The following is a 17,304-nucleotide window of genomic DNA, read 5'->3' as shown; positions in this document are numbered from 1 at the left end:
TGTATGTTTTACAAGTATAATTGGACATAAAATAATAATAATAATGATAAAAAGGAGATGTCTGAATTAAATTAAATGGAGACGAAAGAGCCTTTACAAGTGAGAAGGAAGGAAGGAATGAACATCATAAAAATTAAAAGAAAGAGAAAGAGGAGGAGAGAAAGAAAAAGACAAAACCGATGGTAAAACCCAGAAACAAAACAAGTCCACCAAAGCCCCCTAACCCTAACAACAAGGTTTCTATCAGAGGAAAGGGAGGGCGCCGCCCTTGGCAATGGTCTTTCTCTCTCTTAACCTTTAGCTGCTGCTTAACCTTCAGCTGCTACTGAGAAGAAGAGAAAGAGAGACAGAGAGAGAGGACACCATTGAAGGCGGCAGAGAAGAGGAGGCTGGGCAACACTTGTTTGGGGTATTTCTCTTTCGACCAAACCCTAGTTGAGTAGTTAGCTAGGGCTTTCCCTTTCCCCCGATATATGATTCTTTGTCTTTGTCTGTTGTTAGTTCTCACTTTTATCCTTCTTGCAGGGCAATCTAGTGCGGAGAAACAAACAAAAAACACAATGAGGTTGCCAGTCTAACAGTTTCCTTGCCAACATGAGCTAGAGCAAATCATGGGGTATTGCGACACTCCCTTCCCCTCCTATTTATTTCATTTATTTACTAACTAACTACTTAAGAGATAATTAATTTGATTTGTTTCATTTATTTTCAATACTAAAGTAATTAATATTGGGTGCATATCGGATGTCCTCCTTTGTTATATATTGAACTAGATTATTGAAACGAATTCGAGTGGATTGGATTGATCTCTAAAGTTATTACCCATACATAAGGATCCCTATTGAAATTCAATTTATGTTACAAGCAAAAAGAAGATGTAGAACTCTTGTGTCCACCCCAAACAACTTAGTTGGGTCCGACTAGCATAAAGAAAACCTATCAATTCCAATTCCAATCCCAGTCCCAATCCCACTCAAATTGGTGGTAGGGTAGGAGAAAGGGAGATAACATGATAAATAGTAGGGATCATTCTTCAACCATCTTCAATATCTACCTTCAACTTGTAGGCTTCCCGTTCTAATCCATATCCCTAGAGACGACCAACCAAGGCCTTGAAGTAACCTTTTAGCTATCGGTTTTGATTCATGTTCATATCAAATGAAATGAAATGAAATAAATTAAACCCTAATTTTATTGTTTTAGAGTCCCTTACGTTGCCTCTTCCTCCCTCCATTGCCATCTTTCTTGTCAATTCTTCCTTTTTTTTTTATTCCTCAGAATGTCGTCCATGTCCATTCGTTCTTAGTGATGAATTATCAACACAAGCCAGCTTTGTTGATAACTTGGGGGATAATAGGCTGTACTCTCATGTCATTAACTATTGTTTGCTTAATTTTAATGAAGATGGGTATTGATGCATTATCTTATTTATCATATTTGAAGGAGAATATATAGGTTCAAAGTGAATTGGTTAGATCTGATCCAAAATGACATTCGCAGTCAAGGAGTAGAACATACATGTGTTGCTTGCTCATGTAGTCGCACAGACAGTGGAAGCCGCCCTGGTTTACAACTACGGTGTTAGACCAAGGGTCTCTGTGAGAGACTTGGCACTCAATGTAGGTGCTCCCTACATATTTGAAGTAGAACCACACACTGGCAAGGACAATGGTTCATCCTCTTCATATGAAGAAATTGAGATGACAGTTATCGTATTAGCTTATCGGTTTGCTGGTGAGTCTAGGTCAGTAGATTACTTTCAATTCATAAGCGAACACGGGATAATGTTGGAAAATTTTTGGCAAGTCGAAGAAGGGACACTTATCGAATAAGAGTGGGGGTTCGAAAATAAAAAAACTATTCATGCATACCCACACAAACACTTGACCAGAGATGAGGAGTCAAAGTTGTGATCCATGGTTTTAAATGGTTCACCAAGCAAATTCTAATTGCACCCGGTATTCCTATGTCTAATCGAATGCGGGTGCCCGGTATCAATGTTAATCGGAGGGCTATTGAGATACAAATGATGAAGGTGCTTTTGACGCATCCCGCCATTGTTCTCATTATCTCAATAGATCAGCACTTCGCAATTACAAGCACGGAGTCTATGTGCCATTGCTGGATGAGCCTTGCGAGGCCCATACCCATGATGTGACACTTCTTGGGTGGGGAACATATGAAGAAAAGATCACCGGCTTTGAGTTGAAGAAAAGGAAGAGGGATGAAGCTCCGAATGTGGGTGAATTTTGGCGCATAAGCAATCCATGGGGCAATGATTGGGGTATATTATAAAGGGAATGACGCTCCCTTATATCCACCACATTGCATTCCCATCATTTGACAAGGAGAGAAAAGTCTACCTAATTACGGATGGCAATGTTACCAGCCACGAATTTATCTCTGAAGGCAGTCAAAGGTAAAATAATTGACTTAATTGTTTTAAATTATAATAAAGTGCCCTGAAACCTCGAAGTTAATCTTTTATCGTTCAATTTATTTCATTCTATGCAATGAATCTTCATTATGCCTTAAATGCTATACGTAAGATAGTTGGGCAATACATGGCATTTAGGCTTGTTTGAGTGGCACTGGAGTTCGGAAATGAAAAGAAGCAGCACATTTGTTTTGGTGATGTAGGGTTCTTTCTTAATTGGGTTTGAGCTTTTTGACTTTCTCTCTCTTGATAGATTAATGTGTTTAATAATGTTAGATATGTTATATATACACAGGATGGAGGCTCGTGTTGGTAATGCATATGAGGGAGCTAGATATGAGGCTGAGAGTAAGAGTGGAAAGCTGGCAAGTGGTGATAGTGCCTCTAGGAGAATGGAAACTACTACTACTAGTGTTGTTTCTTCTCTTATTTCTCATTATAATGGGTTGTCACTTGGTAGCAACAAAAGCGGAGGAGCATATGATACTCGTAGTTAATGCGGAAGTTGTTGGAAGGTAAGTTTTCTTGTGTATTTTTAGTATTTGATAACTGAGTGAAAACAACATTTTCTTTTCTTTTCTAAACCAGATGAGTCACGTTTTGTTTTTGATATTTATGCATTGTACAAAAGAAGGTTATCATCTTGTGCATCGTAGGATGGTGGAGATATGGAATTTTAAAGGGCAACACATGCTAAAGGAAAACAAAACATGTGTTGTGCTTTAAAATTCCATATCTCTGCCATCCTAAGATCCACAAGACGATGACCTTCCTTTGTACATTGCATAAACAAAACATGACTCATTTGGATTAGAAAAGAAAAGAAAATGTTGTTTTCACTCAGTTATCAAATACTAAAAATACACAAGAAAACTTACCTTCCAACAACTTCCGCATTAACTACAAGTATCATATGCTCCTCCGCTTTTGTTGCTACCAAGTGACAACCCATTATAACGAGAAATAAGAGAAGAAACAACACTAGTAGTAGTAGTTTCCATTCTCCTGGAAGCACTATCACCACTTGCCAGCTTTCCACTCTTATTCTCAGCCTCATATCTAGCTCCCTCATATGCATTACCAGCACGAGCCTCCATCCTGTGTATATATAACATATCTAACATTATTAAACACATTAATCTATCAAGAGAGAAAGTCAAAAAGCTCAAACCCAATTAAGAAAGAACCCTACATCACCAAAACCAATGTGCTGCTTCTTTTCATTTCCGAACTCCAGTGCCACTCAAACAAGCCTAAATGCCATGTATTGCCCAACTATCTTACGTATAGAATTTAAGGCATAATGAAGATTCATTGCATAGAATGAAATAAATTGAACGATAAAAGATTAACTTCGAGGTTTCAGGGCACGTTATTATAATTTAAAACAATTAAGTCAATTATTTTACCTTTGACTGCCTTCAGAGATAACTTGGTGGCTGGTAACATTGCCATCCATAGTTAGGTAGACTTTTCTCTCCTTGTCAAATGTTGGGAATGCAATGTGGTGGATATAAGGGAGCGTTATTCCCTTTATAATCTGCCCCAATCATTGCCCCATGGATTGCTTATGCGCCAAAATTCACCCACATTCGGAGCTTCATCCTTCTTCCTTTTCTTCAACCCAAAGCCGGTGATATTTTCTTCATATGTTCCCCACCCAAGAAGTGTCATAGGATGGGTATGGGCCTCGCAAGGCTTATCCAGCGACATCACGTAGACTCTGTGCTTGTAATTGTGGAAGTGCTGATCTATTGAGAAAAAGAGAACAATGACGGGATGCGTCAGAAACGCCTTCATCATTTGCATCTCAATAGCCCTCTGATTAACATTGATACCGGGCACCCGTATTCGATTAGACATAGGAATACCGGGTGCAATTGGAATTTGCTTGGTGAACCATTTATAACCACGGATCACAACTTTGACTCCTCTTCTATTTGGTCAAGTGTATGTGTGGGTATGCATGAATAGTTTTTTTATTTTCGAGCCCCCACTCTTATTCGATAAGTGTCCCTTCTTCGACTCGCCAAAAATTTTCCACCATTATCCCGTGTTCGCTTATGAATTGAAAGTAATCTGCTGACCTAGACTCACGAGCTTCTTCACATCAAGAGGATGAACCATTGTCCTTGCCAGCGTGTGGTTCTACTTCAAATGTGTAGGGCGCACGTACATTGAGTGCTAAGTCGCTCACGGAGACCCTTGGGCAAACCCCATAGTTGTAAGCCAGGGCGGCCTCCACCGTCTGTGCGACTGCATGAGCAACACATGTATGTTCTACTCCCTGACTACGAACATCCTTTTGGATCATAAGTAACCAATTCACTTTGAACCTATATATTGTCCTTCAAATACGATAAATAAGATAATGCATCAATACCCATCTTCATTAAAATTAAGCAAACAATAGTTAATGACATGACAGTGCAACCTATTATCCCCCAAGTTGTCAACAAAGTTGGCTTGTGTTGATAGGTTTTCTTTATTCTAGCCAGACCTAAGTAAGTTGGTTGGGATGGACACAAGAGTTTTATATCTTCTTTTTGCTTGTAACATAACTTGAATTTCAATAGGGATGCCTAGGTATGGGTTGATAATTTTAGAGATCAATCCAATCCACTCGAATTCGCTTCAATAATCTAGTCCAATATATAACAAAGGAGGACATCCGATATGCACTTAATATTAATTACCTTAGTATTGAAAAATAAATGAAATAAATAGGAGGGGAGGGGAGTGTCGCGATACCCTATGATTTGCTCTGGCTCATGTCGGCAAGGAAATTGTTAGACTAGCAACCTTATTGTGTTTTTTGTTTGTTTCTCCGCACTAGACTGCCCTGCAAGAAGGAAAAAAGTGAGAACAGACAAAGAATCATATATCAGGGGAAAGGGAAGACCCTAGCTAACTACTCAACTAGGGTTTAGTCGCAAGAGAAATACCCCAAACAAGTGTTGCCCAGCCTTCTCTTCTCTGCCGCCTTCAATGGTGCCCTCTCTCTCTCTCTCTCTCTCTCTCTCTCTCTCTCTCTCAGAATAGCAGCTGAAGGTTAAGCAGCAGCTAAATGCAGAAAGTCGCGAGGAACGAGGCTAGGAAAAAGGTGGGCTATAATTCGGGGGTCTGGTGAAGTGACCCTACCCTTGAAGTAGGTAGGAGGAGATTGTGTAACTTCTATGGATCGACACAACGACTTGTCAAGGAGGTAGTCACTTCTAGCTAAGATATGTAATAAGTGTTTTTACTTGTTCGTATTGTATTTTTGGAACAACTTGTAATGTTGACGTTAAGTGTATATTCGATAGCCTCTGTGCCTCTAATTATTTACTTGTGTTTGGCTTTTGGCAAGTAGACTATTTTTTTAGTAGAGGTTTAGTAGCATAAATAGGTTAAGCGTTGGTAGGCTTATAGCAAACATGCCTTTCTTTTTTTTTTTTTTTTTTTGAGAATATGATGATGTGGTGTGTTGTGTGTGTGTATGTATCGACTTATGTTCCCAATAGAGTGCCGATTGGTGCTTAGTAGGACTCTGTTCATGGTATTCTCCATCCCTTCCCCTCCTCTCCCCATCTATGCATGGGTTTTGATCCCTGCCTGTTCAGATACATTTTAATGGTATTACAATGGCACCCGGTCGTACCAACCTTGTCCTTCAATCTCCTCCGTATGTCATCATCCCACGCTTTCAGTTTCAGTTTTGCGAAGTGCTTGAACATCTTCCTCATGTTATAGTGTGAGAGAAGCTATAGGGCGTTGGTTTCATGTTTAAATTGGCAGCCAGAACGGATTTCATTTCCAAGCATGTAAAATGTCCAACACAAATACATGAAAGTAAATTTAACGATGATTTTTGTTTAGAATTTTTGTTGTGACCTATTTTAGTGACGAGAAAGAGAGAGAGAGAGAGAGAGAGAGAGAGTGTAGGAATTTCTCTGTGTGATCAAGTGAGTATACTTCGGGATTGTTCCCTTGAGTTTGACATAATTATAAAGAGAACTAACAATTTACAAATAAAAAAGTTTACACATATCAATACCTTGAACAAGCGTCTGAAACATCGTCTTCGACAAAGACTTGGTGAAGAGGTCGGCTAAGTTGTCCTGGGAATGGATTTTCTTGACTTCAATCTTCTGATACTCTTGTTGTTGATGTGAGGAGAAGAACTTTGGCGCAATGTACTTGGTGTTGTCTCCCTTGATGTATCCCTTCTTGAGTTGTTCGGTACATGCTGCGTTATCTTCAAAGATCTTTGTAGGGGCGTCAACGATGGAAGAAAGTTTGCAGATGCTTCGAATGTGTTCCAGAACTGCTCTTAGCTAGAAGCATTCTTGAGTAGCTTCATGTAGGGCGAGAATCTCAGCATGGTTCGAAGAAGTGACAACTAAGGTATGCTTCGTTAACCTTCAAGATGTTGCGGTGTCTCTAAAGGTAAAGACATAACTCGTTTAAGAGCGTGCCTTATGCGGATCGGATAAGTATCATGTATCAACATAACTAGTAAGGCGAGAATCAACTCAAGAACTAAGGGGGTTGCGACACCTTTTGAAGATTCATAGGGATAGAACAAACTCAAACTCGTCGTACCTTTGAGGGAGCGAAAGATGTCTTTAACACCTGTCTAGTGTCTACGTGTGAGCGCATTGTTGTATCTTGCCAAAAGATTGACAGCGAAGGAGATCTTGGGTCTAGTACACTGAGCTAAGAACAATAAAGCGTCAATTGCACTTAGATATCAAACTCAGGTTCCAAAATCTCTTCTTCATCCTCCTTAGGACGAAAGAGATCTCGTTTAGCATCTAGCGATCGAATGACCATAAGAGTACTCGAAAGCTTCTCATTATCCTCATTAGAGCGACGCAACATCTTCTAGGTATAGTTCAATTGATGTACTAGGATTACATTCAAACTATGCTCGTTTTCCAGGTTGAGACAGGTCATAGTATTGAGTTTTCCCAAGATCTTTCATCTCAAATTCCGACTTCAGGTGTGATAGGATTTTTAGGTACCTACGCAAAGAGGTTAAAATCACACAAAATACTTGCAAGAGAATAAGGTTGTTGTAGTATAAACAGCTAAAGCAAGGTTGTTTTCCATAGGGATTATTTAAAACAATTTATGCAAAACCAAAATCTTAGTTAATTATTTGCAAACAAAGATTTAAAAAGGTTGATTTTGAATTTAAAAGTAATAAAAACGAATTTTAATAAAAGTAATTTAGGGAAAGCAACTAATAACCAATTAAAAAGGAAACAAATCAAAGAGAAAATGTTTTGAGAGACAAATTTGGAAATATACTAGGGTTCTGCCGTCCCCCTAACAATCCTACGTAGTTCTTCTAATTTCTTACGAATTACAGCATATTTTGAAGGTTAGGTTTTTCTAAAATATATCCTACTTGGAACCTCCAACATAGAACGTATATTTAACATGCAACCCGTCTGTGGCGTCCAGATTGAATGTGAACATGCAAGACTCATTAAGTTTTGTGAAAACCTTTTGAAAAACCATATAACTCTTAAGACGTATCATCCTTCCTAAGTAGCTACACATGTTAACCACAAGAAGTCTTAGTCAATTTTAGGGATAGCCCTCCGCCAAAATTGCATCAAATTACTTTTCTAAATATCCTAATAGTTGCAAATCACTAAGACAAATAGATAGTTTAAATCGGTGATTAACAATCCAAAACTTGCATGCATAAATTCATAAGAAAATTAAAAAGAGACTACATATTCTTACTAAGGATCATGGCCTCACCCTAGCAAAAAGGATTTGTTACGCATATTCATAATTAAAACCAAAAAGTCTTTATTGAAATAGAAAAAGAATGAAAACACCTTGTAGAATAAAGTTTGAAAATCTCAAAGTTTTGCCCAAAATCTTCTCTCCAATCTTGTGTAAGTAGAAGAAGAACCCTAGGGCCAGCCAAAATGCTTATTTATGCTACTCTAAATAAAATCCTCTTAGTAAAAAGTCTTAGAATAAAACTAGGAAACCTAATAAATTGAAATAAATTAGAAAACATAATTCTAAATTAACTTGGTAAATTCGCCCAAAAATCTGCACAACCACGTTTTAGACCCAAATCAGCTCCAAAATTGGCCCAAAATAGCTGGATTTAAAGCTTGAACTATTCTGAACACTTCTCCACAAGGCCACGAACCCATCAGAGGTAATCTTGAGCTCCAAAAATGCAATTTAAGCCCAAAAAGGTCAATTTTCAACAACGCGCACTGCTTATTTATTTAATCGCCAGAAAATAACCGCTTGGTAGAAATTGATGAAATTTTGACATGAACAAGCTAAGGAACACATAAACGTCATTCAATTTGAATTTGAATCACTCCAAAATTCGTCCGTTTGGTCACGTTTTGCTCCAGAGGAAGTCGAATGTCCTACATTGAAAATATAAAGCAAAGTATCAAAATTTTACCAAAATAATTACCAAATTATATTAAGAATAGGGTAAAATATATAATATAATATTGACTCATCAAGGTGCGCATCAGTTTTCTCAAGCTCTTTAGGAGTCACAATGAGATTCATCTCGTCGACATAAATTTCAATGATCACAAATCCAAAATGTGACTTCTTAATAAATACGCTAGGTCATAGGTTTCACATACCCTTGACTTATCAAATACTTATTCAGACGGTTACACCAATTCTACCCGGAGTGCTTCATTTTGTAGAGTGAATGCCTTAATCGGATGGAGAAGGTGTTCCGTTGTTTAGAACTATTTGATACAGTCAATGTAAGTCCTTCAAGAACTTTCATATAGATTTCCGTATCAAGATTCCCATAGAAATAGGAAGTTACCACGTCCATAAACTGCATATCTAGTTTTTCAAAAACCACCAAACTGATAAGGTAGTAGAACGTAATCACATCCATTACGGAAGATGTTTCATCATTATCAATCCTAGGGCATTGAAAGAAGCCTTGTGCTACAAGACGTGCTTTATATCGCACTATTTCATTCCTCTCATTATGCTTCCTTATGAAAACCCACTTGTAGCCAACATGCTTCACATGTGGCAGTGTAGGAACTACAGGCCGAAACAGCTTGCGTTTCGCAAGAGAATTGAGTTTGACTTGGATTGTTTATTTCCAGTTTGACCAATCGGTTCTACCTTGACATTCATCAATGGAACGAGGTTCAATGTCATTACTCAGTAGTAACTACATATGCTAATGCATCGTCGATTATAATCTCATTTCTATTCCAAATATCATCCAAGGCTAGCATGCATAATCTCTTGATTCTCAGCAGGTGGATTCATCTCTTCCAAGACTTTTTCATAGTCTACAATTTCCTCATGCTTTGGATAAAATGAGTAAGCGATGGTCGGATTCACGGTAGGCTCACTAGCCTGTTCTGTTGTTTTCCTCTTTTGGGGTTGTGAATCCTTTGAACCAACGGGTCTATCACATTTCTGGGTAGAAGTAGATGATTGGTTAGCCGCCAATGTATGGGGGTTGGCCACATGGGTGTCCTGGCCTTCTGGGAGGAAGGTCCATCGTACATTTGGTACATCCATCTTTGCAGGCATGTTTGCAGCTGATATATGTGATATTGTCAATATCGCTAGATCGGTGAGAGCATCTGGTATGCTCCGAGTTATTGCAGTAAATGAATGACTAGAAAAGATTAGTTACAATTTGAAGTAATTCCCTATTCATAGTAAGCACATTAGCTTATTGACTAAGCTAACACCTCTAACAACCAACAAGATTATGACATTTGTCAATACAAGATCATGCCATCTGTCTAACATTACACATCTAATACTCAATGCATCTCAAATTAAAAATTCCTAATTTTGTTCAAATATCAAATTTATTTCTCTCATCTAAACGAAGGGTTATAGTTTAGCCGCCCAACAGAATGTTCCTTTCTTTAATCGGCACAGAACGAACCATATGGAATCGCTATCAGCAGTGGAACCCATCTTCCAATCATGCACTGAATTGAACACCTTGGGGCATCTGGGGTATAGAGTGGTTTACCCGAAAGTCGTGAACGATCTGGTCTCCTACACTTGCACGGTTGGAAGATTGTTAGTTGGACGTCAATGTGTGTTTTTGTTCTTGATGTTGCAATGCGGGGAAAGCGAACATTTAACGTAACCTAATTCTAATTCGTTTTCTCGTCCGCTCTCAGCACTTGAGCTAACGAACTATCAAACGTTCGTCGGCTGCTTGAAATGTTGCCGAAGCAAAATTCAAACTTGGAAAGTTGGCTGCATAACAACCGCCGAATGCAAGGAATGGTGGCTCCATATCATGAGATGCAAGTCAATGCACCATTTCTGTAGAAGAAGATTACGACATATGCTACAGTGCTATATTCACGTGGGGGATGTTGCCATGTGATATTCATGTCCAAAGGCTGCGTCGGTGGGATGCAAAAAGTGCAATGTCACATGACTCCGAATTTTTGAGGCCCTCAAAATTTTTATCTTCCTATATATTACATATGAGTGTAAATTTTCTAATAAAAATATTTTTGACTAAAACAAGATCATTACCATATGATTTTATCCATATCACAATTGAGTAAGTGGAGTCTACAGCTAATATATTTATTTCATTTTTCTCTAGCAATGCTAAAAACTTATGTATTATCTTATTTTCTCTAGCAATAAAAAAACTAACTTGTATATTACTTTTTGTATTATCTCTCTTTCATTCGTGCTCCCTTTGTTCATGGATGAACCCTAAATCATAATTTCATGGCAATTGGAGATTATTCAATTAGTAAGAATGAGATGCTGATTTCAGTTAAGTTTGAATATTGATTGTTGAGGTTTCTATGAATATATTGTTGAAAAGATTATTATTTTTTAAATAAGGATGATCTTTTATTAAATTCCCTAAAATGGTAGAGACGGCCATGTCCACACCTTTCTTCTGAGTACAACTACCGCATATGACAACTATCTTACATCTTGGCCAGGGGGTGTCACATCTCACGTACATCAGTTTAAATTTACGTACCCTTGTGCCACATGCTCTGATTGTCTATGAATTTCAACACATTCAAAATATATCTGTTCAAAGTATTATCCCAATCAAAAAACGGAAGCTACCCATAAGAGTTTAATTAATCTTGAAACTTTTCGCTGTTATTAATTGATTTTGGGCTGAATACTCTCCAATTCTAACGATGTCTTCTAAACTCATATTATATGACGTCATGTAGGATGTAGCAAATTGAACCGATTGGTCAAGCTCAAAAAGCACAAAGAAAATAAGAAAAGAGGGAAGGTATGATTGAAACATAACACACGAAGCACAATGTATGGACAAACAGAACAAGGTATGGATAGATATTGGGCAGATTTTAGACCTCAAAGTATAAGTGGTGAAGTTGGAGAAGCCATATTTTAGTCTTAATGCGAAAGCAAGTTGAGTAACGGATCAAAATTTGGTTGGGAGGATGTGATTATTCTGTTTTGTCAAATAATTAATTCTGAAAGGTCGAGTTATTTCAACATTACTGAAAGGAACAAATAAAGATTTCATAACTTCAGCTCACCAAAAATTATTGATCGAAAATGTGAAAACTTGTCTTGGATAGGACAAGTCTTTTGGCTCGAGAGAAACTTACCTATAATCAAATAAAAGCCTTTGGTTTAGACATCACATGGTGAAGGCTGTTGGGCCATGACATGGTTGTCGGGTACGATCATACAAGAAAAACTCTCATGATTGATATGGGTCGCATATCCTTTTCTCTCTATCTCTCTCATCAGATGACTATTGACATATAAGGTCTGATATGATTTTTAACAACTTTTCTTCCAAATTTCTCAGTGAACTCAAATTCCCAAAAGCAAATTTGATATCAACACAGATTGCAACAAGTAATCACAAAGAAAATAGAGATTTCAAATTGTAAATTTTATTTATTAGGTAAAATAGGTATAGCCACAGAGGCTAATTAACCAGCAATGCAATCGAACTTATGGACACAGATGAAGTTGAATGGAATGGAATGCAGCACTCAAGCCGTAACGAAAATTCTAACAGATAGGAAGAGGTGCGCCGTTCCAACCCTCGAGGCAACCTAGAATCGGGTCGATAATCTTTCCCTGGCAGATAGCTTGGAACACCCTGTCACACTCCTCGCCCGGTGACCTGACCTTCTCCCCGGTCAGGTACTCTCCTCCCAACTCCTCCCTCACAAATTTGTACAAGGGATAGGACCTGCATTCCGCAATCCTGTTTGGAACTGCAGCATTTCCGCTCTCAATTGCACTCCTTGCACTCTCCACCTCTTTAGGCAAAAGCGTTTTCAGCTCTTCCTCGAAAGCTCCAATCTTTTGGAAGATCGAAGTGCTTGCATTCTTCTCACTCTCGCCATTTGTCAAAGCATGCTCAACAAGCACTTGCCTCAGTTTTTGCATCAATGGATAAGTGGCGCTGCAGGGGTCATCAATGTAGGCGAAAACATACTCCCTATCGACAACTTTGAGCAGATCCTTCTCGCAGAATCTTGAGGGGTGAAGCTCCCCATTTACCCCAGTTGTTAAAGTCCTCTTGGCGACTTGGCTCACCGTGTTCTTTACAGTGTTCCTCAAGTTCTCCTCCAAATGCCTCAAATCGACGGACTGACAAAGCGCAACCAAAAATGTAGAAGACATGAGCTTCAAGATATCAACCGCCTCAGCTGTCTTTCTTGAAGAGATCAACCCCAAAGAGTTAACATCTTGGTTGTGCTGCTCAGCACTCTGGACATGGTTAGTAACCGGATTTGCGAGAAACTGCAGCTCGGAACAATAAGATGCCATGGCGATTTCAGCCCCCTTGAAACCGTAATCCAAGCTAGGATTCCTGCCTCCGGACAGATTTGAAGGCAAACCATTGTTGTAAAAGTCATTGACAAGCTCGGAAAATTGCGCAAACATGAGCTTCCCAATGGAGGCAATCGCCAAGCGAGTGTTGTCCATGGAAACTCCAATTGGTGTCCCCTGGAAGTTGCCTCCGTGCAAGGCCTTGTTCCTCGAAACATCGATCAAAGGGTTGTCATTAACTGAGTTGATTTCCCTCTCAATGGATTTGGTGGAGTAACGAATCACTTCAATTTGAGGTCCTAGCCACTGAGGTGATGTTCGGAGAGCGTAGCGATCCTGCTTTGGCTTCTGCAGGGGATCCTGCTCATGCAACTTCTTAGCAGCTTTCACATAAGAGCTGCCATCCAAAATATGTTCCATAATTGCAGCTGCCTCAATCTGTCCAGGGTGGTGCTTCAACTTGTGCGTCAAGTGATCAGTAAACTCCGGCTTCCCCTGCATCACTTCAGCGAAAATCGCTGACAAAATCTCTGCAAGCAACGCCAAAATGTTGGTCTCGAAAAGAACCGTGGACGCCAAGCCAGAACCAACAGCAGTGCCGTTCACAAGAGCTAACCCTTCTTTAGGCTGCAACTCGAAAAACCCAGAATTGATCCCTACTAGCTCAAAAGCTTCAGAGGCATTGAGGGTCTGACCGTTTGGTCCGACAGCTTTGGAGTTTGGCCTGCCGGTGAGTAAACCGGCAATGTAGGACAGCGGGACAAGATCACCGGAGGCGGTGATCGTGCCCCGTAGGGGCAAGCATGGAGTGACGTTGTTGTTCAAGAACTTGGTGATGGCTTCCAAGATTTCGAATCTTATGCCAGAGTAGCCTTGGAGGAGTGTGTTGATTCTGACCAACATGGCTGCTCTAGTTGCTTGATGTGGTAGTGTGTGGCCTGATTCTGTAGCACTTCCAAACACACCAGCGTTCAAGAATCTGAATCAAGAAAATTAAAGCATAATTAGAAGCCATAATTTGACAATAATCCAAAATTATTAAGGGTTAAAAAAAAAAAAAAGTCCAACTCCAACAAGAATTTATAGATATAAGCAGCTAAAAGTAGCAAGTTGGTAGCTTCAAATTAACTACCGTAATTGGTTAATTTGTCCAAAATGATTAGCTTAATTAATTTTTAAAAATATATTTTTAAGTGAATTATAACAGCACGTATCTGTGTAAAGTTAAGAGTTTGATACATGCACACTAATTAACTACAGTAATTGGTCCAAAATGATTAGTCCAAAATGATTCTCTCAATTAACTTTGTGTGTGACCTAATGCTAGTATATATATATATATTAATAAAATATCGACATGTATTAGGAACTGTAAATGGATGTTCGGTAAAGTTTAGCTTACCTAATTAGCTCCTTCTGAAGGGCAGCGCCTTGCTTTGTTCTCCGGTGGGAGGTTGCACCAAACCCGGTGGTGACACCATAGCTGTCAGTCCCTTTGTCCATGCTGTCCATGACCCAATCACTGCTGGCCTTGACCCCAGCCCTGGCCGACTCAGAGAGCTCAACCTTGACCCCGGTGTCATGAGTGGCTATGGCTGCAACTTGGGAAATGGTGAGGCTCTCTCCGCCGAGCTTCACCACCGGCTTTCTGTACTCCGCCACCATACGCTTCACTTCATCCAAGTGGCTCCCTTTTAGTGAATCCGCCGCTAGACCCCAGTTCAACGGGTCCTTTTTAATGCAAAGCGGGGACTCCACAGCACCGTTCTGGTGGTGGCCGTTTTTCCCATTTTGCGTGATGGTTTCCGCCTCCATGTTAATTACGAAAAACTGAAAACTCGAAAACCTTAAAAACCGAGGGAACTAGAAGTGAGGAAAGTGTTTGAAGAAAGCGAAGAGGGGATCCAAATGTGGTGGTGGAGTGTTGGTTTTTGAGGAGTGGAGGGAGGGAGGAGTTTAAATAGAGGAGGGGGTAAGTGGAAGGAGAGGAGGGGGGGTTGAAACGAGTCATGTATGGGAAGAGGCTTGGTTGGTGAGCATTAAGGGTGGAGAAAACCACACGCGGGTTGGTTGAAAATTCAATGTGGCCGTGCGATGGTGGGATGATCCAACGGTGGAGAGGCTCTTGCAACGTGGCTATTGAGGTGGACTATTGGACGACCGTAAGCTTGTTGGTTGCTTTGAGTTTTTGGGTAGGAGGAAACGACGCACCATAGGAAAGTGGTTGGTGGGGATTGTTGTGAATGTGTGAAAAGGAAAATATGCTAGGATTTTTCCAACTGCACAAATAAGGTTTAAATTACACAAAAAATACTTGCAAAAGTATAAGATAGTTGTAATATAAAAGTTGAAGCAATATCGTTTTTCATAGAGATGAAATAATAATTCGTATTTAAAGCTAACTCTTAATTAACTATTTAAACATATTTGAGAAAAGGATTTGAGATTGTCAAATTAGAAGATAAAGAATAGGAGAAAACAATGTAAAAGTGAGAAACCATGGCACGGCAACAAAGAAAATAAAATAGTTTTAAGAAAAATCAACTATAAATGGAACTAGGGTTTAGTCGTTGTCATTAATAATCCTATGCTTTGAAGGTTAGGTTTTTCTAATACAAATTATCCTGAAGTTCAAGCGAGATGGTATTTTTAATATGCAATCCATCCGTGATATTCAGATCAAATATAAACATGTAAGATTATCCTAATGGTAGCTAAGCATTATGACAATCAGTTAGTTTAAATGCAATGATTAATAATTCAAAGCGTGTCTGCATAATTTCATAAGCAAATTGATAAGAACTACGTATTCGTGGCCTCGCTCTGGTTAAAGGAATTAGTTACACATAGTCATATTAAGAATCAAAGGAAATATCATTGGAAAAAAAGTATAACAAAAACACCCTTGTAAATTGAAGTTTGCACGTCACGGAAGCCTTATGCCGAGTTCTCTCAATGCCATGTAGAGAAACCCTATACTTGTCCTACTCCAATTGGAAATTCTCCAAAACTCCATCATTTCATCATTTTTCGGTGTACTCAAATCACAAAGTAGTATATTGCATAATCATAATATAAATAGAGATATATTAAATAATATACACAAAAGTGGACATATCAACCACTTATATTATAACATGTGGTATATCACCTTGCGTTCTAGAAACATATAAAAAAAAATTCTTAAAAAATAGCACCACGTGCGACTCTCGACACTTGACCTGAAAATTTCTTCCACAACCTATTAAATGGCACAAAACAACATGAAAATAATGGTTTTCGGGTCAACACTTTAAATTGGTCGTTATCGGGTCACTCGTTAATGTTTACTCCCAGGTAACAGGTTTCAACATGTTAAAAACAATGTTAGTTTGATAATTTTTAATTACTAAGAAAACCTTACATTAATAGTCATAGGATTTAATCTCACTTATGCAAAGTTAAATCCGTTTCATTGGTCAACGGTCAAAGATCAAGGCCGGTCAACAGTCAAAGGTGGTCAACTTTGATTGCTAATTATAAAATTTTAATATAATTTGATTTTTTTTCTACAAAATTCCAAAGCACATTAAAAAATTCATAATAATGAATTACAAGTGTGAAAATGTGAAAAAAAAAAAATGTAAACGCTCATAAGTTTTCAAAATATATTTTAATGAAAAACAATAATATCTTGAAACATAAAATAATAAATAAAAAAATCAATTGTCACACTCGTAGACATGTGGCAAGAAACCAGTTGTTATAAAAAGAGTCATTTATTAAAGCAAAGCCTAGTTCTTTTATGTTTAGTAGCCTAACTGTGTATTTGGCCCAAACTTAAATATATAGACACAACAGTAGAAGAAAAGGTAAATTCATTATCATTAGAAACACTTAAGGAAAAATTCTTTTACCAAACTGAACAGCATGCAAACTTGCTTTCTATTTTTACCATTATCTTGTTCTCTCAACCACCCTTAGTTTCTTTTTTTATTTTATTTATTTATTTATTTTTATTTTAATGAAAAAACGATATTATTTATATTAATAGAGAGGGTGGTGATAGGAGCATATTTAGGCGACTT

At 38.5% G+C, this 17,304-nt stretch overlaps 1 protein-coding gene across 1 annotated transcript; it reads right to left on the bottom strand.

Annotated features, from left to right (window-relative positions):
• Window positions 1–12,329: 12,329 nt before the first annotated feature.
• LOC137744127 (phenylalanine ammonia-lyase 1) lies at window positions 12,330–15,191 on the bottom strand. The gene is made up of 2 exons (XM_068483990.1): window positions 14,640–15,191; window positions 12,330–14,216 (listed from the first exon to the last, which is right to left on the bottom strand). Exons 1-2 carry the CDS (start codon window positions 15,050–15,052, stop codon window positions 12,467–12,469), a joined length of 2,163 nt encoding a protein of 720 aa, XP_068340091.1. The 5' UTR covers window positions 15,053–15,191; the 3' UTR covers window positions 12,330–12,466.
• Window positions 15,192–17,304: the final 2,113 nt, after the last annotated feature.

Source organism: Pyrus communis, chromosome 9 (assembly GCF_963583255.1).
Source record: "Pyrus communis chromosome 9, drPyrComm1.1, whole genome shotgun sequence".
Taxonomy (NCBI): Eukaryota; Viridiplantae; Streptophyta; class Magnoliopsida; order Rosales; family Rosaceae; genus Pyrus; species Pyrus communis.
This window is presented reverse-complemented; position numbering and strand designations above follow the sequence as displayed.

Coding starts and splice junctions, on each gene's coding strand:
- LOC137744127 (XM_068483990.1), bottom strand. CDS start 15,052: ATGGAGGCGGAAACCATCACGCAAAATGGGAAAAACGGCCACCACCAG. Junction 14,217..14,639: donor CTTCAGAAGGAGCTAATTAG/GTAAGCTAAACT, acceptor TTCTTGATTCAG/ATTCTTGAACGCTGGTGTGT.